Source organism: Pan troglodytes, chromosome 20 (genome assembly GCF_028858775.2).
Source record: "Pan troglodytes isolate AG18354 chromosome 20, NHGRI_mPanTro3-v2.0_pri, whole genome shotgun sequence".
Classification (NCBI taxonomy): domain Eukaryota; kingdom Metazoa; phylum Chordata; class Mammalia; order Primates; family Hominidae; genus Pan; species Pan troglodytes.
In genome coordinates, this window is record NC_072418.2 from 36,080,192 (window position 1) to 36,101,667 (window position 21,476).

The window sequence follows — 21,476 nt, forward strand, 5'->3', positions numbered from 1 at the left end:
TCCAGGATTTCGAGATCAGCCTGGGCAACATGGCAAGACCCCATCTCTACAAAAAAATTAAAAAATTAGCCAGGCGTGGTGGCTCATGCCTGTAGTCCCAGCTACTCAGGAGGGTGAGGTGGGAGGATTGCTTGAGCCTGGAAGGTTGAGGCTGCCGTGAGCCACAATTGCGCCACTGTCCTCCTGCCTGGGCGACAAAGTGAGACCCTGTCTCAAAAAAAAGACAAAAGCAAAAAATAAGCACAAAGATGCCATCTGTCTTAGAAAATACTAAGATGACAGCTTTTTAAGTTCTGCTTTGTGAAATGTTAGTAACTAAAAAAATCAAAACATTAGAAACTGTGTGCATTGGGGAGAAACAATTTGAAAGAGGAGGGAATGAAAATGAAATAAAAGTAAAAAGAAATATTAACTCGGGTAAATGAATATGTTTATTTAAATATTTATACAAACATGGCCCTAGGAGCAGCAGATACACTTTCCCAAAGGTGGTTGCTTCCTTTAAGATATTGCACAATAGAAAATAAACTCTTGTTAATCCTTAAAATTAGTCTTCAATGCTATGTATTTTAGCTATGTAACTTGTACTGTGTCAACAGTGAACCTTATTAGATTCATGGTGTCATCCAACTTATAGCAAGATAAAAATCAATCAGTAGGAATGTCATTTTAAAAAGTAAAATAGTGGGACGGGTGTGGTGGCTCATGCCTGTAATCCCACCACTTTGGGAGGCTGAGGTGGGTGGATCATTTGAGGTCGGGATTTCGAAACCAGCCTGGCCAACATGGTGAAACCTCACCTCTACTAAAAATACAAAAACCAGCCAGGCATGCTGGAGGGCACCTTGTAGTCCCAGCTACTTGGGAGGCTGAGGTAGGAGAATCGCTTGATCCCAGGGGGCGGAGGTTGCACTGAGCTGAGATCACACCACTGCACTCCAGCCTGGGCAACAGAGCAAGACTCTATCTCAAACAAAAAAAAGAAAGTCAAATAGAGCTTTAAACCTGAATCCTTTACATCTTTACTTTATAAAATGTAAAACTACTTTTTTACCCAAGACTTAAAATATAGAATTATGTAACTTCTACTTTAAACAAAATGAAAAATGTTTTGAGTATCAAACAGTATATTATCTACCTTGTAGACAGCATCTTCATCTAACACTGCCACTGTGTTAGCAATTCTTAAATGACATCAAACTAGAAGAAAAGCTGCTCCTACATTGTTTTTATTTAATAAGACAAATTTGGCACTAGACTTCTTCTAGAAATAGCATTCATAGTCTATTGATATAATAGTAACATCTTGTTTTGGTTAATGAATTCCTATTAGGAAGCAGCACTTTGGAACAGTTTTTAGTGACACTAATTTAATTCTATCATTATAGTCCTCTGACCTGCCTTAATTCCAGGATCATCTGAATTCTAGGTTAAGGAATGATTATTAGCCAAACCTGGAAACAACTACAAATTGTACTAATATAGGTAACCCCAATTTAATAGTGACTAAAAGTCATAATTGTCACCATTAAAAATAGCCATATTTCATATCTTCAACACTATTCTATTTACAATACTTTATATAATAAATAACTTACAGCAGTATAGTAACACACCTCAAAAAAGTTCTTTTTTCACTAATTCCTAGAGGTTTCTTGGTTACTTTCCTTCATAAAAACACATCAAATGTGAGTTTACACTATGAGAAAAACAGGATTTGAGAACAGATAGATAGATATTTTCCATTATGGCACAAACATTTAAGGCCAAGTCAGCACCGGAAATGTTCGGGGCCTGAACGTGTTTGTTTCCTCACATTAGTACAAAGAACTGTCTGGGTTGAGAAGGCTGAAAGGGGAGGGCAGCTTCTTCTTGACCTGAGGCCGTGCAGCCCCGACCGATGGGAGGCACAAGGTGCTGGCTGACTTCTGTCTGTTCTTGTTGGTGCCCCAACTCAGGAAGGAAAGCTTCTTGGAGATTTTCTTGGTTTTATCAGTTTTGTCGTCATCATCAATGGCTAAGCAGATCATGGAGTACGTTTTCTGCATTCCCACGGAGTATGTGGCACTCTTATTATGCTGCACATAGAAAAGTAAGAAAAAGGGTGTCAGGCAACATCAAGATAGATGATAAAAACTACGAAGTTTGGCCAGGCACGGTGGCTCACACCTGTAATCCCAACACTTTGGGAGGCCGAGGAAGGCGGATCACTTGAGGTCAGGAGTTCAAGACAAGCCTGGCCAACATGGTGAAACCCCATCTCTACTAAAATACAAAAATTAACCAGGTGTGGTGGTGGATGTCTGTAGTCCCAGCTGCTTGGAGCCTGGGCACAAGAATCACTTGAACCCAGGAGGTGGAGGTTGCAGTGAGCTGAGATCACACCACTGCACTCCAACCTGGGTGACAGAGCAGGATTCTGTCTCCAAAAAATAAATTGAACAGACATAATTCGGAAACTCAGGTGACCAATGCTTATATAGAATTAGGTTCTTAAAACAAGGACAAACTTTTTTTCTTTTTTGAGACAGGGTCTTGCTATGTTGCCCAGGCTGGTCTTAAACTCCTGGGCTCAAGAGATCTTCCTGCCTTGGCCTCCTGAGTAGCTGGGGCTCTAGGTGTGCACCACCAGGTCCAACAAGGATAATTTTTTGTTTGTTTTTTGTTTTTGTTTTTTAAGACAGAGTCTCACTCTGTCGCCCAGGCTGGAGTGCAGTGGTACGATCTCGGCTCACTGTAAGCTCCGCCTCCTGGGTTCACGCCATTCTCCTGCCTCAGCCTCTCTGAGTAGCTGGGACTACAGACACCCGCCACCACACCTGGCTAATTTTTTGTATTTTTAGTAGAGACGGGGTTTCACCCCGTCTCGGTCTCCTGACCTCGTGATCTGCCCGTCTTGGCCTCCCAAAGTGCTGGAATTATAAGCGTGAGCCACCACGCCCGGCCCAACAAGGATAATTTTTAAGGAATGTACTCAATAGTAACAATTTAAGCTTAGGAGCCACAACTCACATTTTAAGGTTCTTCTTCTGTTTGAGAAAGTAATAATACTAATGGTCACGAATATGAAAGTACAGGGTGGGGCGCGGTGGCTCACAACTACAGTCCCAGCTACCTGGGAGGCTTAGAGGGGAAGATTGCTTGAGCCCAGGAGGTTGAGGCTATAGTGAGCTGTGATTGTGCCACTGCACTCCAGCCTGGGTGACAGAGTGAGACCTCTGTCTCAAAATTAAAAAAAAGGGGGGGGGGGCGGGGGGAAGGGAAGAGGGGAAAGGAAGGAAAGAGCGGAAGGAAAGGGAAGAGGAGAAGGGAAGGGAAGAGGGGAAGGGAAGGAAAAAAAAAAAGAATATACAGTGAGCAGTAGGTCTCCCTGTCACCTGGGCTTCTAAGGCCCTCCATGTTATACTTCTAGAGATGATGTGCATGTACAAGTATTTCTATATGTACATAAGTATATTACCATTCATTTTCTTAAAAGGAATATACTACACTATTCTACACCTGATTTTGTTTTTTTCTTTTTTTTCTTTTTCCTTTTTTTTTTTTTTTAAGATGGAGTCTCGCTCTGTCGCCCAGGCTGGAGTGCCATTTTCATCATTTTCAAGTGTAGAGTTCGGTGGCATTAATTACATTCACATCATTATGCTCCACTGCCACCATCCATCTCTACAACTTTTTCATCTTCCTCAGCTGAAACTTTGTACCATTAAACACTCTCTACTATTAACTTTCCAAGAATCACGTAGGATTCAAACTGGAAATCTAAGGAAGCTTGCTTTCTGAAGACTTCCACATGGACTATCACCGGCTTCTAAGGTTTGCCTAACATTGAGATTGTTTAGTTTGCCACATGTTTATTGATGGTCTACTATGTTCTGGTACTAAAATTAGGCATACAATATATCGCTACAATAGTTGAGGATATTGTTCCTAATATAAACCCTAAGAGGGGCCAGGCACAGTGTCTTACACCTGTAATCCCAACATTTTGGGAGGCTGAGTTGGGCAGATCACTTGAGGCCAGGAGTTCAAGACCATCGTGGCCAACATGGTGAAACCCCATCTCTACTAAAAATACAAAAATCAGCCAAGTGTGGTGGTGCACACCTGTAATCCCAGCTACTCAGGAGCTGAGGCAGAAGAATCACTTGAACCCAGGAGGCGGAGGTTGCAATGAGCCAAGATCACGCCACTGCCCTCCAGCCTGGGCGATGGAGTGAGACGCTATTGCAAAAAATAAATAAATAATAAATAAATAAATAAAATAAACCCTCAGAGGAATCTGAGTTATGCAGCAATAAAGTAGGGGGTACTTCGAGCCCCTAAGGATGGAGATGCCTCTTCCTTTTCTGGAAAACTGACCGCTAACTCCACCATGTTTTACGGAGCACACACAATGTCATTTAAAACAATAATAAAACGAATAATCCTGGAGACAGATGTGAGGCCTGAAAGCATTTCTCAACCCTCAGCTGCTCAAAGTCCATTGTGTATCAAAACCACTGCCTTATAAATACCCTCAGTTCTCTTCCATCTGCCCCCAGCAATGCTAACTCGCTCATCTCCACCCTCTGCCTCCCCTAGGGCCTGTATCTGAAAGGTTGTGCGTTGCTGGAGGACACTCACCAAGGCTTCCCTTGGAATTCTAACCTGACCCCAAACCTCTAATAGGCACCCATTTCCTGGCACTTCTGTGTGTCCCCAGTAATTTCATTTCCTTTTCTCCTGTATACTTGTTTCTTATCTTCGCTCTCCTCCTGAAGCCACTCACGCACCCTCCTGACATCCCTGCCGTATACTTCATGGCATCCGTCCCCCAAGACCAAGCCCTTCTGTGTGCCTGGATCCCATTCCCTCTCTCCTCCAGGCACCCTTGCCTCCCAGATCTCTACACACACACACACACACACACACACACACACACACACACACTCACTCCTGCAATGCGTACCATCACATTCTTTGAAAAGCTTTTCTTGGCCCAGATCTCTACACACACACAAACACACACACACACACACACACACACACTCCTGCAATGCGTACCATCACATTCTTTGAAAAGCCTTTCTTGGCGGGGCGTGGTGGCTCACGCCTGTAATCCGAGCACTTTGGGAGGCCAAGGCGGGCAGATCACAAGGTCAGGAGATTGAGACCATCGGGGCTAACATGGTGAAACCCCGTCTCTACTAAAAATACAAAAAATTAGCCGGGCGTGGTGGCGGGCACCTGTAGTCCCAGTTACTCGGGAGGCTGAGGCAGGAGAATGGCATGAACCAGGAGGTGGAGCTTACAGTGAGCTGAGATAGCGCCACTCACTGCATTCCAGCCTGGGTGACAGAACGAGACTGTCTCAAAAAAAAAAAGTAAAGCCTTTCTTGACCCTATTCCCCTCCAGGTCCACCCCAGTATCATACCCACACACACTCTCTCACTCCTGCAATGTGTACCACTACTTTCTTTTAAAAGCCTTTTTCTTTTTTTTTTTTTTTTTTGAGACGGAGTCTTACTGTCACCAGGCTGGAGTGCAGTGGCCCAATCTTGGCTCACTGCAACCTCCACCTCCAGGTTCAAGTGATTCTCCTGCCTCAGCCTCCCAAGTAGCTGGGATTACAGGCACATGCCACCACACCCAGATAATTTTTGTATTTTTAGTAGAGACAGGGTTTCACCATGTTGGCCAGGTTGGTCTTAAACTTCTGGCCTCAAGTGATCCACCTGCCTCAGCCTCCCAAAGTGCTGGGATTACAGGCGTGAGCCACTGTGCCCAGCTCCATTTACTATTTCTTTCCCCGCCACCCACTCCTCACTCAAATCCACCTGGGGTACCCCTCTAGAACTCTTAGGGCTTTACAGAGCACAGTTTAAAACCACTGTGTAGGCCTAACTCTTCCATCCTCTGGATGAGAAAACCGAGGCCCAAGGAGGGTATGAACGTGCTGAAGGTTACACAGCTTGTGAACGGCAGTGAGGGCCTAATTCCAGAGCTTGATTCCAAGCTTAGATTTGTTCAACTAGGGATCCCCACTGTAGTCAAGAGGGTAGCCAAGGGCAGCAGGTCATCAGTTCAGCCAGAGTGCTAGGCTAAATGTTCTCTTTATTTGATTTTGTTTGAAAGGCTCAGTCACTAAAAACAGTGCTTGGCTGTCATTATTTAAAATCCTTATCATAAAAATTAATAGACAAAAATAATTTTTTTAAAAATTATTTTTAAAAAGCCAGGGGCTGGGCATGGTGGCTCACTCCTGTAATCCCAGCACTTTTGGGAGGCCAAGGCGGGCCAATCACCGGAGGCCAGGAGTTCAAGATCAGCCTGGCCAATATGGTGAAACCCCGTCTCTACTAAAAATACAAAAATTAGCCAGGCATCATGGTGGGTGCATGTAATCCCACCTACTCGGGAGGCTGAGGCAGGAGAATCGCTTGAACCCGGGAGGTGAGGTTGCAGTGAGCCAAGATTGCACCACTGCACTCCAGCCTGGATGACAAGAGCAAGACTCTGTCTCCAAAAAAAAAAAAAAAGCCAGGTACAGTGGCTCACGCCTGTAATCCCAACTATTCGGGAGGCTGATTCCAGAGGGTCTCTTGAGGCTAGGAATTCAAGATCAGCTTGGATAACTTAGTTAGACCTCGTCACTACAAAATTAATTAAATAAAAGACAAAAGGAAATTACTTTTGGCCTTGTGCAGTGGCTCATTCCTGTAATTCTAACACTTTGGGAGGCGGAGGCAGGCAGATTGCTTAAGCCCAGGAGTTTGGGACCAGCCTGGGCAACAAAATGAGACTGTCACTACAAAAAAATTAAAAATTAGCTGGGTATAGTGGTGCACGCCTATAGTCCCAGCTACTTGGTAGGATCTTTTTTTTTTTTTTTTTTTTGAGATGGAGTCTCCCTCTCTTGCACAGGCTGGAGTGCAGTGGCACAATCTCGGCTCACTGCAACCTCTGCCTCCTGGGTTCAAGCAATTCTCCTGCCTTGGCCTCCCAAGTAGCTGGGATTACAGGCGCCCGCCACCACCACGCCCAGGGTTTTGCCATGTTGACCAGGCTGGTCTCCAACTCCTGACCTCAGGTGATGAGAAGGGAGGATCTTTTGAGTCCTAGGACTCGAGGCTGTAGTCAGCTATGATTGCACTATTGCACTCCAGCCTGGGCAACTGAGTTAGACCCTGTCTCAAAACAAACAAAACAAAAAACAACAACAAAAGAAATTATTTGGCTGGGCATGCTGGCTCATGCCTGTAATCCCAGCACTTTGAGAGGCAAGGTAGGCGGATTGCTTGAGCTTAGAAGTTAGAGAACAGCTAGGGCAACATGGTGAAGCCCCGTCTCTACAAAAAATACGAAAAATTAGCTGGGTATGGTGTTGCATGCCTGTAGTCCTAGCTACTCAGGAAGCGGAGATGGGAGGATCACGTAAGCCCAAGAGTCAAGGCCACAGTGAGCCGAGATTGCGCCAGGGCAACGAGAGTGAGACCCTGTCTCAAAACAAAAAACAAACCTTTTTTTTTCTAGACAGGGTCTCACTCTGTCACGCAGGCTGGAGTACAGTGGCTCGATCTCGGCTCACTGCAACCTCTGCCTCCCAGGCTCAGGTGATTCTCATGCCTCAGCCTCCCATATAGCTGGGATTGCAGGCATGCACCACCACATCCTGCTAATTTTTGTATTTTTAGTAGAGACAGGGTTTTGCCACGGTGGCCAGGATGGTCTCGAACTCCTGGCTTCAAGTGATCCGCCGGCCTTGGCCTCCCAAAGTACTAGGATTATAGGAGTGAGCCACTGTGCCCAGCCTAAAAACATTATTTTTAAAAAAATTAAAGAGGTCCTGCTAGGTGAAAAGAATAAACATCATGATCATGGTTATCATCATTATAATGTCTATTGTGGATTGAAATGTAGCTCCTGTTTGGCCCTCTTGTAAGGGCTTTATGTAAACTCAGTTTATCCTGAGGCTCACAGCTATTCCCTGACTTGCTGAAGGCCACACAACTGGTGGTGGAAAGCCAGGATACACATCTAGACTGTCTGAGTGCAGAACCCTTGCTTTCAGCTACTACAGCAGCCCCTTCCTTGGCCTGGTGTAACGATGTCACAGGCTTGAAAGTCAAGCCTTTGCACCTCTCACAGGGGGCAGGGCATGCCCCAGAAACTCAGGCCTCTGCTGATGGGGTCCCTACTCCAACCTTCAGTGTGTGGCTCGGCTCTTTTCTCTAACCTCCTTTTGGACAAACGTCTTTTCTGTTTCTGCTGGGGACCTTAATCACTTGTCCAGAAGCTCCATGGATTTTGTCCCTAAAAATATGATTTCTTATGATCCCTTCTCCCAAGATGCTCTGAGTCCCTTGACTTTATCTTCTTTTAAAATTTGAAGTATGTCGGGTGAGGTGGCTCACACCTGTAATCCCAGTACTTTGGGAGGCTAAGGTGGATGGATCACGAGGTCAGGAGTTCGAGACCAGCCTGACCAACATGGAGAAACCCTGTCTCCACTAAAAATACAAAAATTAGCCAGGCATAGTGGTGCCCACCTATAATCCCAGTCACTCGGGAAGCTGAGGCAGGAGAATCACTTGAATCCAGGAGGCGGAGGTTGCAGTGAGCCGAGATCATGCCACTGCACTCCAGCCTGGGCGATAGTGCAAGACTCTGTCTCAAAAAAAAAAAAATTTTGAGATATAATTCACATACATTCATAAAATTCACCATTTTAATACCCTTCTGTGGCTTTTATTTATTATTTTTATTTTTGAGACAGGGTCTTGCTCTGACACCCAGGCTGGAGTGCAGTGGTACAATCATAGCTCACTGCAGCCCCAACTTCCCTGGGCTCAAGTGATCCTCCTGCCTCAGCCTCCCAAGCAGCTGGGACTACAGGCGTACGCCACCATGCCTCGCTAATTTTTTTTATTTTTTGTAGAGACAAGGTCTCGCCATGTTGCCCAGGCTGGTCTCAAGCGAACATACTGCCTCAGCCTCTCAAAGTGCTGGAATTACAGGTGTGAGCCAGCATGCCAAGACACCAGTGATTTTTAGTATATTCACAAAGTTAAGAGACCATCACTACTACCTAATTTCAGAACATTTCCATCCCCCTAAAAAGAAACCTTCTACCTTATGACCCTTCAGCAGTCCCTCCCGACTCCCATTGCCCAGCCCCAGCACCATCTACTTTTTGTCTCTGGATTTGCCTATGCTGAGCATTTCATATCCATGGACTCAAAATCCATTGGCTCTCTGGCCTTCTCTCAACTGACTTCTGCTGCCACCTCTCCACCAAAGTGTCTTTTCATCCTGCTGCCAAATACAATAGGCACAGCTAAGGCGACCTCATTCTCCACCACTCAACTGCATTCAATGCAACCCATCACCCTCTCACTGCAAAGCTTTCTCCTCTTAATTTGAGAAGCTCCTTTCCTCCGACATCTCTGAACTCTCCTCCATTTTCTTTGCACTTGCTTCTCTTCCAACTGATCTCTAAATGTTTAGCATTCAGCCCTAGCCCCCTTGCAGGGAGCTGCATTTTGTCTCACAGCCTCAAATATCATCCCTGTGCAATGTTTCTCAAATATTGATTTCTAGCTCTGATTTCTTCCTCGAACTGAAGACTTCACATCCAATCTCCTCCTTTATGCTTACGTCTGACCGCTAATAGCATCTGGAACATTCAAAACATGACTCTTGATTTCTCTCTCCTTCACCTCCCTCACACCCATTACCCATCATTATGAAAAAAAACCAGGCCAGGCATGGTGGCTCATGCCTGTAATCCCAACACTTTGGGAGGCGGAGGTGGGAGGATCACTTAAGGCCAAGAGTTTGAGGCCAACCTTGGCAATATATCAAGGCCCCATCTCTACCAAAAAAAATTTACCATAGATAGATAAACAAATTAGCCAGGCATAGTGGTACACACCTGTAGTTCCAGCTACTCCGGAGGCTGAGGCAAAAGGATTGCCTGAGCCTCGGAAGTCAAGGCTACAGTGAGCTATGATTGCACCACTGCATTCCAGCCAAGCAACAGAGTGAGACCCTGTCTCAAAAACAACAACAACAAAAACAAAACAAACAAAACAACAACAACAGAAAAAAGAAATTAAAGGTAGAAAAATAACCACTACCCATGAGATTGATCAAGCCAAAAACTGAGGCCTCACCTCCCTGTCCACTGTCTCCTTTACACAAATCATCCACAAATCCCCCATCAGCTCTACCTCCAAACTATGTCCCAGGGCCACTCATGTCTCTCCAACTCTACAGCCACCCCCATCACCTCAGCCACTAACGTCACCAGCCTGGACAACTGCCATGGCCAGTCTCCGGCAGCAGACGCCCTTCTAAAACAAACATCACACCACGCCGTTCCCCTTCTGAAAGGGGCTTCCAAGTGGCTTCCAAGCTCCCACCACTGCCGCCAAGGCCTCCTTCTTACCTCACTTCCCACGGCTCCCTTCCTTGTCCTGGTGCTCTTGCCAAAAGGCCTTCTTTTTGCCTCTCTGGTAGGAGAAGCTTATTCTGCTGCAGGGGCTCTGTACCTGTAGGTGCCCCTGCCCAGAAGGCCTTTCTTGTCCCTCTGCAACTGGCTCGAACCTCCTGGTCACTCTCATGTCTGGTCCATCCCTGCCTAGATAGAGCCTCGCCCCCTCCCCAGTCATTCCACCCTGTTACAGGTCTTTTTTCCTTTACAGCACTTATCAAAATCCTGAACATTTATTTGCTGACTTTAATGCCAGCTTCGCTGGGGGGCAGGGACCTTATCTGTGTAATGTAAACTGGAGCTCTGACACCTAAGAGAGTGTCTGGCACCCAACTGATCCTCAATCAATGTTTGTTGAATGAATAAATGAGTGTTGTTACAGAGGGAAGGTCGAGGGTACATCATTAAGTGTGGCAAAGTGCAGAGGAGAACGTCATTAAGTATGGCATGAATCCTAGCACTTGGGGAAAATTTTAGGGTTTTTTTGCAGACAGAGTCTCACTCTGTTGCCCAGGCTGGAGTGCAATGGCGCGATCTCCACTCACTGCAACCTCCACCTCCCAGGTTCAAACTGTTCTCCTGCCTCAGCCTCCTGAGTAGCTGGGGTTACAGGCGTGCACCACCATGCCCAGCTAATTTTTATATTTTCAGTAGAGACAGTGTTTGCCTTGTTGGTCAGGCTGGTCTTCAACTCCTGACTTCAAGCAATCTGCCCACCTCAGCCTCCAAAAGTACTCAGATTACAGGCATGAGCACCGTGCCTGGCCTCACGTGGGGAAAATTAAAGGCGGTAACTGTGCAGGTGAACTTGAAGACACTCAAATGCTTCCCAAATCTCCCAGGACATGGCTGACACTGCCTCTAGGGCGTACAGAGGGATTGTCTTAACTTTCACAGGTTGTCTTAAGCACTTCTGTACCGTGAGAATTTTTTTTTGTTTTTTGTTTTTTTCACTATGAGTATGTATTACTTTTGTAATTAAACAATTTGATCAGAAAAATAGATCAGTTGATTATTTTATCTACAGGATATTTTTAAAAGTTTGCTAGCAGGGTGCAGTGGCTCACGCCTGTAATCCCAGCACTTTGGGAGGCCAAGGTGAGAGGATGGCTTGAGCCCAGGAGTTCAAGACCAGCCTTGGCAACATAGCAAGAACCTGTCTCTACAAAAAAATAAAGAATAGGCTGGGCATGGTGGCTCACGCCTGTAATCCCAGCACTCTGGGAGGCCGAGGCGGGCAGATCACAAGGTCAGGAGATCGAGACCAGCCTGGCTAATACGGTGAGACCCCGTCTCTACTAAAAATACAAAAAATTAGCCAGGCATGTTGGCAGGCGCCTGTAGTCCCAGCTGCTTGGGAGGCTGAGGCAGGAGAATGGCGTGAACCCGGGAGGCAGAGCTTGCAGTGAGCCAAGATTGCACCACTGCACTCCAGCCTGGGCGACAGAGCGAGACTCCGTCTCAAAAAAAATAATAAAATTAAAAAAGAAAATGAATAAAGAAAGAAAGAAAGAATGAGCCAGGGGTGGTAGTGGGTGCCTATAATTCCAGCTGCTCGTGTGGCTGAGGTGGGAGGATCACTTAAACCCAGGAGATAGAGGCTGCAGTAAGCCATGATCATACCACTGCAAACCAGCCTGGGCAATAGGGCAAGACGCTGTCTTTAAAAAGAAAAAGGTTGCCAATTTTCTCTTTGACCCAAGGTGAGCACATTACAGTGATTACAAGCCTGGGAGTCCAGTCATTTGTACCATGTTACACAGGCAGGAGACAGAGGGTCTGGTAAACACCTCTGGGGCTGAACTCATGCAGATTTCACTCCACGCCACTACTGACTGCCCAGGGAGGTGTCAGCGCTCACCATGGATGATGTGGAGTCCAGGAGGCTCACGACTTTCATCTCGATCTCGTCCTCGCCAAAGCTCTTCAGCAGCTTCATAACCTCACTCAGCGTCAGCCACTTACAATCCACAAGCTGAATGGAGACAATATAATCTCCTTCCCGGGCTCCTGCCACCTGAAAAAGTATTGTTGAAATTAAGTCAACGTTTTGTTCACTCAAATCCTTGAATCAGTCCCCATTAACAAAATAGGTATTTGCGTAAGTTCGCATCAAGAAAGCAAAAATTCACTTTGGGTGGCTGAGACGGGTAGATCACTTGAGGTCAGTAGTTCAAGACCAGCCTGTACAACACGGTGAAACCCATCTCTACTAAAAATACAAAAATCAGCCAGGTGTGGTGGTGGGCACCTGTAGTCCTAGCTACTTGGGAGGCTGAGGCAGGAGAATTGCTTGAACCCGGGAGGCAGACATTGCAGTGAGCCGAGATCGTGCCACCGCCCTCCAGCCTGGGTGCAATTAAAAAAAAAAAAAAAAAGCCAAAATTGGCCAGGCACAGTGGCTCACGCCTGTAATCCTAGCACTCTGGGAGGCCAAGGCAGACAGAATACTTGAGGCCAGGAGTTCGAGACCAGCCTGGCCAACATGGCAAAACCCCGTTTCTACTAAAAATACAAAAATTAGGCCGGGCCAGGTGGCTCACACTTGTAATCCCAGCACTTTGGGAGGCCGAGGTAGGCGGATCACAAGATCAGGAGATCGAAACCATCCTGGCTAACACAGTGAAACCCCGTCTCTACTAAAAACACACAAAAAGCCTGTAATCCCAGCACTTTGGGAGGCCGAGGCGGGCGGATCACGAGGTCAGGAGATCGAGACCATCCTGGCTAACACGGTGAAACCCCGTCTCTACTAAAAATACAAAAAATTAGCCGGGCGTGGTAGCGGGCGCCTGTAGTCCCAGCTACTCGGGAGGCTGAGGCAGGAGAATGGCGTGAACCCGGGAGGCGGAGCTTGCAGTGAGCCGAGATCGCGCCACTGCACTCCAGCCTGGGCGACAGAGCGAGACTCCGTCTCAAAAAAAAAAAAAAAAAAAAAAAAAAAAAAAAAAAAAAAAAAAAAACACACAAAAAATTAGCCAGGCATGGTGGCACGCACCTGTAATCCCAGCTACTCAGCAGCCTGAGGCAGGAGAATTACTTGAACCCAGGAGGTGGAGGTTGCAGTGAACCAAGATCGCGCCACTGCACTCCAGCCTGGGCGACAGAGCGAGACTGCGTCTCAAAAAACAAAAACAAAAACTAAAATTAGCTGAGTGTGGTGGCACGTGCCTGTAATCCCAGCTACTCAGGAAGCTGAGACAGGAGAATCACTTGAACCCAGGAAGCAGAAGCTGCAGTGAGCCCTGAGATCGCGCCACTGCACGATCGCGACTCACTGCAGCCTCCACCTCCCAAAGTCTAAAAAAAAACTAAAAACATAAAACAAACCAAAAAAAGACAGTAAAAATTAATCCTTTTCTTTTAGGGAATGTAGCACCCATGAGGCCTTTCACATCAAGTCAGGCCTTTGACATGGGTGAACCCACCCTAAATTCAATCACCCAGATATCTGTGTTTGCTGCCAATCAAGAAAAGCATGTGCTTACCGAGGCAGAGCAGTAAGGATCCAGGAAGTGAACCTGAACGGGGGCGTTCCCTCTCAAGGTGAACCCCAAGTCCCCTTCTTCTGCAGTGAAGCGGATACTTCGAGGAGGCGTCCACCGCTTGTTAGCCGAAAACACAGATAAGGGGCCCTTTGGAAGAGAGCATCGTTAGGTGTAGGATTTGAAGGCTGGATCAGACACTTGAAAGCTAAAGGGAATTTTGCCTGCTGTCCTTGAAGATCTCACTTGGCCTTGTTCAGGGACAAATGACACATCTGGGGGCATACATGCTACAGCAGTCATGCGAGAACCTGGAAAGCCATCTTCTGAAACATACTCAATATATTTTCAATAAAATTATCTTTTAGGCATTGTATTAATTATCTTTTTCTCTTTTTTTTTTGAGACATTGTCTCACTCTGTCGCCCAGGCTAGAGTGTGGTGGTGTGATCTCGGCTCACTGCAGCCTCTGCCTCCCGGGTTCAAGTAATTCTCCTGAGTAGCTGGAATTACAGGTGCGAACCACCATGCCCGGCTAATTTTTGTATTTTTAGCAGAGATGGGGTTTCACCATGTTGGCCAGGCTGGTCTCAAACTCCTGACCTCAGGTGATCCGCCCGCCTCAGCTTCCCAAAGTGCTGGGATTAAAGGCGTGAGCCACCGCACCCGGCCAAAATTATCATAAATAAAATCTCTAATATAAAAAATGTAAGACCAGACATGTCATGCCTGTAATCCTAAGCACTTTGTGTGACCAAGGCAGAAGGATCGCTTGAGGCCAGGGGTTTGAGACCAACCTAGGCAATATAGTGGGAACCACTCTCTACTAAAAACATAAAAGAATTAGCCAGGCATGGTGATGCACGCCAATGCTCCCATCTACTCAGGCTGCTGAGGCAGGAGGACTTCTTGAGCCCAGGAGTTCGAGGCTGCAGTGAACTATGATTGTGCCACTGCACTCCAGCCTGGGTGAAAACAGAGTTAGACCCTGTCTTAAAAAAAAAAAAAAAAAAAAAAAAGGAAAAAAAATCTCAGGCCAGGCACAGTGGCTCATACCTGTAATCCCAGCACTCTGGGACACCTAGGCAGGAGGATGGTTTGAGCCCAGGAGTTTGAGACCAGCCTAGGCAAGACCCCATCTCTACAAGAAATGAAAATTAGTTGGACATGGTGGTGTGTACCTGTAGTCCCATCTACTAGGGTAGCTAAGGCAGGAGGATCGCTTGAGCCCAGAAAGTTCAGGCTGCAGTGAGCTATGATCATGCCACTGTAATCCAGCCTAGGTGACACAGTGAGACCATGTCTCTAAAAAAAACTAAAAAATATTTTTAAAAAATTTTAAACAGACAATACCTAAAAACTACCTTTAAAATATGCTATGGGGCCGGGCACAGTGGCTCAGGCCTGTAATCCCAGCACTTTGGGAGGCTGAGGTGAGCGGATCACTGGAGCCCAGGAGTTCAAGATCAGCCTGGCCAACATGGTGAAACCCCGTCTCTACTAAAAATACAAAATTAGCTGAGCGCAGTGGCACAGGCCTGTAATCCCAACTACTCGGGAGGCTGAAGCTGGAGAATCACTTGAACCTGGGAGGCGGAGGCTGCAGTGAGCTGAGATCGCACCACTGCACTCCAGTCTGGGCAACAGAGTGAGACTCTGTCTCAAAAAACAAATACATAAAAATAAATGAATAAAATAAAATATGCTATGGTCTGAATGTTTGTACCCTCCCAAAGTTTGTATATTAAAATATTAAAATTTTATTAATATTTATTAAAATTTAAAATGTATATTAAAATCATCAATGTAATTATTAGGAAGTGGGGCCTCTCGAGAGGTGATTCAGTCTTGGGGTGGAACCCTCAAGAATGGGATACATGCTTTTAAAACAGGCCCAAGGGAGCTCATCACCTTTTCTGCCATGAGGACACAGGTAGAAGGCCCCACCTATAAACCAGAACATGGGCCTTCAGCAGATACCGAATCTGCCCATACCTTGGTCTTGGACTTCCCAGCCTCCGGAACTAAGAAATATATTTCTGCTCTTCATAAGCCCCCCAGTTTGAGGCATTTTGTTATAGCAGCCCACATGGACTAAGACACCATACTCGCCAAAGTGAAGAGCTGTCCCCTTAGGTCATTTGAATGTAGAGAGCATTCAACATACCAGCTTCTGGAAGAAGTCCGTGACTGTCAGCTTGGAGAACTGGGGCAATATAATGTCAACCTCTTGCTCAGTTTTAGCTAGAATAGAGGATTAGAAATGGGAGGATAAACGTTTCTGTAATTGAAAGTGATCCTAATAGTCCAGTGTTGTGGCTCACGCCTGTAATCCCAGCACTTTGGGAGGCTGAGGCAGGTGGATCACTTGAGGCCAGAAGTTCAAGACCAGTCTAGCCAGCATGGTGAAACCCCATCTCTATTAAAAATACAAAAATTAGCCAGGTATGGTGGCAGGCGACTGTAATCCGAGTTACTTGGGAGGCTGAGGCAGGAGAATCACTTGAACCCAGGAGGCAGAGGCTGCAGTGAGTTGAAGTCATGCCACTGCACTCCAGCCTGGGTGACAGAGTCAGACTCCGGGGGGAAAAAAAAAAGTGATCCTTGGGAAGGAGACAGTACAGAACTTTCTCTTAGTCACACATCCTTCCCCTCGGTTTAGACAAGTAGCAGAAGAAGATGGAACACAGCTCAACCCCCGACCTAGGGTGAACTGTACCTTCCATTTGGGTGCCTCCAGTGAGCCATGGGAGGTATAACTCCTTCCCAAGCTGGGACCAAGGAGTGATAACCAGACACATTCCCATGGCGTTTCCTGATACTTAAGGGGCTTAGTGGGCTTCTCTGGCACTCATAAAACCCTAATGAGGAGGCCAGGCACGGTGGCTAATGCTTGTAATCCCAGCACTTTGGGAGGCCGCGGTGGGAGGATCATCTGAGGTCAAGAGTTCAAGACCAGCCTGGCCAACATGATGAAACCCCATCTCTACTAAAAATACAAAAAATTAGCCAGGCGTGGTGGCATGCGCCTATAGTCCCAGCTACTTGGGAGGCTGAGGCTTGAACCAGGGAGGCAGAGGTTGCAGTGAGCTGAGATCACGCCACTGCACTCCAGCCTGGGTGAGACAAGAGCGAAATGACCTCTCAAAAACAAACAAACAAACAAAAAAACCTATTGAGAAGTCATCTATGTTTCAAGTGTTGTTGTTATGGAAGTTCCATGCCTCACTGGACACAGTCCTGGGATACTGTGCTTTCTGTTTTCATCATTATTACTATTTTGAGACAGGGTGTCGCTCTGTCGCCCAAGCTGGAGTGCAGTGGTGGGATCACAGCTCGCTTGCAGCTTGACCTCCTGGACTCAAATGATTCTCCTGCCTCAGCCTCCCGAGTAGCTGGAACTATAGGTATGCACCACCACACCTGATGAATTTTTTTTTTAATTTTTTGTAGAGATGGGGTCTCACTATGTTGCCCAGGCTGGTCTCAAACTCCTGAGCTCAAGTAATCCTCCTGCCTCGGCCTCCCAAAGTGCTGAGATTACAGGTTTGAGCCACCATGCTTGACCTTTTCATTATTAATGTGGTATGAGGATTTCCCAGTGAAAAGGAGGTTTGGCAAATCATGACCACTGACAGCTACATACCCCCACCAGCATCTTCACAGCAGGCTCGGACTACCCTTAACATAAGGCTGGTCAATTTCTAACAAAGGATCCCAGGGCAGTCTGATTCTACACGAGAACAAACAGCATAAAAAGTGTTATCTAGGCCAGGTGTGGTGGCTTACCCTGGTAATCCCAGCACTTTGGGAGGCCAAGGCAGGTGGATCACTTGAGGTCAGGAGTTCGAGACCAGCCTGGCCAACATGGTGAAACCCCATCTCTACTAAAAATCCAAAAATTAGCTGGGTGTGGTGGTGGGTGCTTGTAATCACAGCTACTCGGGAGGCTGAGGCAGAAGAATCACTTGAACCTGGGAAGCAGAGGTTGCAGTGAGCCGAGATCACGCCACTGCACTCCAGCCTGGGCAACAGAGCGAGACTCCATCTCAAAAAGAAAAAAGAACTCCAGGACAAAAGCAGCACCTCGGTCCCTGCCCTGTGCAGCCCTCCCTGTGCCAAGCACACAGCAAGGGCTTGCTCAACCCCCACAGGCCAGGCGTACTCTTTCCGCGGCACAGGCACCCCCACAGAGGGAACACAGTCTAGGTTACTCACCAACAACACTGGGGGCGTGGATCAGGTTCAGCAGGTCATCATCCTCCTGGTGCTGGGCGTACGTGAGCCGGGAGCGTTCCTGTGCGGCACACAGCACCTTCTGTAGCACCTCAATGCTCCGCAGCTTCTTGCAGAGGCTGGCCTCCCGCACCGACTCCTCGTGATGAGCCATGGCTCTGCGCAGGTGGGACTTCCCTGCAGACGGAAGCCAGCACCCACGTGACTTGCAGATCCACCAAGCAGAGCATAAGGGCCCAAGGGGCAGCCCAAGAGGTTGGACGTTCTCTTTTCTAAAGGATCTGCCTGGGTAGCTAGAGCCTGTGATACCCTACCTTGTTTTAACCTGAGTGACTCTCTCCTAGCAGAGAGAGCCGGACAGACTCCATTTTAGTTTCTTCACTTGCAGCCCCCCTTTATCCCCCTTAAGAGAATAACTAGTGTAAGCTGACTCCAAGCACATCCAGGAATGCAAACTGCTGATAAGATATTGAGGCAGGCTGTACCAGCAGCTCCTGGGGATGTGCTGAGTGGCAGGTACCTAAAGCCCCTGCATTTATCTCTTAGTGATAGTTTAAGCCCCTGCACCTGGAACTGTGTATTTTTTGTAACTGCTTCTATAACCAATTACTTTTTTTAAAACTTTTTGCCTATTCGGCTTCTGTAAAATTGCTTCAGTTGAACCCCCCTCTCCTATTTAGACCATAGTATAAAAGAAAATCTAGCCCCTTCTTTGGGCCCGAGAGAATTTCGAGCGTTAGCCGTCTCTCGGTCACCGGCTAATAAAGGACTCCTGAATTAGTCTCGAAGTGTGGCATTTCTCTATAACTCGCTTGGTTACAACAAGCCTTTTATTAAAATATTATTTTTTTCATTTTATATTTTATATTTAGAGACAGGGTCTCACTTTGTTTCGCACGCTGGAGTACAGTGGTGCAATCATGGCTTACTGCAGCCTCAAACTCCTGGGCTCAACTGAACCTCCCTCTTCTGACTCTTGAGCAGCTGGGACCACAGGCATGCACCACCACACTTGGATAATGTTTTCATTATCATCATCATTTCATTATCATTGCTATGTTGCCCAGGCTGGTCTCAAACTCCTGGCCTCAAGCAATCCGCCTGCCTTAGCCTCCCAGACTGCTGGGATGACAGGCGTGAGTCACCGCGCCCAGCCCAAGCCTCCCTTCAATGCGTATGTAATAAGCTCACTTGTGTCCATAAGATGTTCACTCAACAAATATTTACCAAATGTGCTGGGCACTAGAGATAAAGCAACGAGTAAACAAACTGCCCCCACATTCATGGAGTTTACATGTAGTGGTTGAAGACAGATAACTAACAAGACAAGAAATATGTAATGGATGGGGTGGTGATGAGGTTATAGGGAAAAATAAAGCAGGGTAAGCGCAGATGGTAAGAGAAGACTGGGAATGGGGTTGTCCTATGACGGGTGACCGAGAAAGGCTTTTTTTTTTTCTTTCTTGAGACGGAGTCTTGCTCTGTCACCCAGGCTGGAATGCAGTGGCACGATCTCGGCTCACTGCAACCTCCACCTCCCAGGTTCAAGCAATTCTCCCACCTCAGCCTCCCAAATAGCTGGAACTACAGTCACACCACCACATCTGGCTAAGTTTTTGTATTTTTGGTAGAGACGGGGTTTCTCCATGTTGCCCAGGCTGGTCTCAAACTCCTGACTTCAAGCCATTCTCCCACCTCTGCCTCCCAAAGTGCTGGGATTGCAGGTGTGAGCTACCATACCCGGCCAAGGAAAGCTTTGTGATATGGTCCTTTTTGAGCAGAGCCCTGATTGATGTGAAAGAGCAGCAGGTGCGAGGGCCCTGGGGCAGGGGCACTTGCAGGTGTTCTAGGGCAAGGAGGAGCTAGGGTGTGCCTGGAGGCAGGGAAGGCGGGAGAGAACGAGTGCAGGGAAGAAGGAGCCAGGCCAGATCATGGCGGACCTCACGCGTGTGAGATGAGGGCTCTCGCTCCTGTTCTGCGTGAGACGGGAGCCCACTGGAGTGAGAGCAGGGGACTGATGTGATCTGACCTGCATGACCAGGCTCTGAAGGGGCAGCAGGAAAACCCGCTATGAGCAGGGCAAGCCACGTGACCTCTCTGGGTCTCAGTTTCCTCAGCTGTAAAATGGGGATGCCACGAGACGCACCTCATAGTGTTGTGTGGGGTTTAAGTGAGTGAATGTTTGTTAAATAAGCACTGTACACATGTGGCTTCCACCAGGGCAGCAGGACTAAAGTGGCCAGATTTGAGATGTGTTTTCTAAGTACAGCCAAAGGGATTTGCTAATCAAATGTAGGGTGAGAAAGTAAGACAAGAGGTTAGGTGTGGTGGCTCATGCCTGTAAACCCAGCACTTTGGGAGACAGAGGCAGGAGGATCGCTGGAGGCCAGGAGTTCAAAACCAGCCTGGGCAACATAGTGAGACCGCATCTCTACAAAAACCTTTTTACAATATTAGCCAGGTGTGGTGGTGCATGCCTGTAGTCCCAGCTACTCAGGAGGCTGAGGCAGGAAGATCACTTGAAGCCAGGAGTTCGAGGCTGCACTGAGCTGTGATTGCACTACTGCACTGCAGCCTGGGGGACAGCAAGATGCTGTCAAAGAAAACAAATGAAAGAAAAGGAAAGAGGAAAGGAGGGAGGACGGGTAGATGGGGAGGAGGGAGAGAGAGAAAGGAAAGAAGGAAAGAATAAAGGAGAGAGGAGAGGAAAGGGAGAGAAAAGGAAAGCAACAAGGAACAAGGAAAGGAGAGGAGAGGGGAGGGGAGGAGGGGAGAGGCGAAGGGTGAGGGGAGGAGAGGAAGGAGGGGAGGGGAGGAGAGGGAGGACCAGAGGAGAGAGGAGAGGAGGGGAGAAGAGAGGAGGAGAGAGAAGGGGAGCGGAGGGTAACAGGGGAGGGAAGAGGAGAGGAGAGAACGGGAGAGGAGGGGAAGGGAGGGGAGGAGAGGGGAGGGGAGAAGAGGGGAGGGGAGGGGAGGGGAAAGAGGAGGAAAGAAAAGAAGCGTGGAGAGTGAGTCCAAGGTTTCTGGCCTGAGCACCTAGAGGGGTGGGAGTTGCCATCACTGAGACGGAGAAGCTGCGTATGTGTGCATGGGTGGTGCGCAGAGGGGCAGGTTAGGGTGGTGGAGGTGAGGTCTGCACATGGGAAGAGATATTCACACTGAGACATGGCAGAGACCAAACCAGGACCCTGCATTACCAGTCATTAGGTGTTCTTGGGAATTCAGCCACGCATAAGGAAATCAACAAACGTCTCCTTCCCTGTTAGCATGACACATG

At 47.4% G+C, this 21,476-nt stretch overlaps 1 protein-coding gene across 1 annotated transcript in view; it reads right to left on the reverse strand.

The window, feature by feature from the left end:
- Positions 1-413: 413 nt before the first annotated feature.
- RHPN2 (rhophilin Rho GTPase binding protein 2) overlaps positions 414-21,476 on the reverse strand; it is an 87,188-nt gene continuing 66,125 nt past the window's right edge. Inside the window, exons 11-15 of the mRNA XM_054673830.2 lie at positions 18,182-18,376; positions 16,131-16,207; positions 13,967-14,113; positions 12,340-12,495; positions 414-2,078 (exon numbers count right to left, since the gene is read on the reverse strand). Coding sequence (XP_054529805.1) covers positions 1,818-2,078; positions 12,340-12,495; positions 13,967-14,113; positions 16,131-16,207; positions 18,182-18,376 — 836 coding nt within the window. The 3' untranslated portion in view covers positions 414-1,817. The remainder of the gene's footprint in view (positions 2,079-12,339; positions 12,496-13,966; positions 14,114-16,130; positions 16,208-18,181; positions 18,377-21,476) is intronic.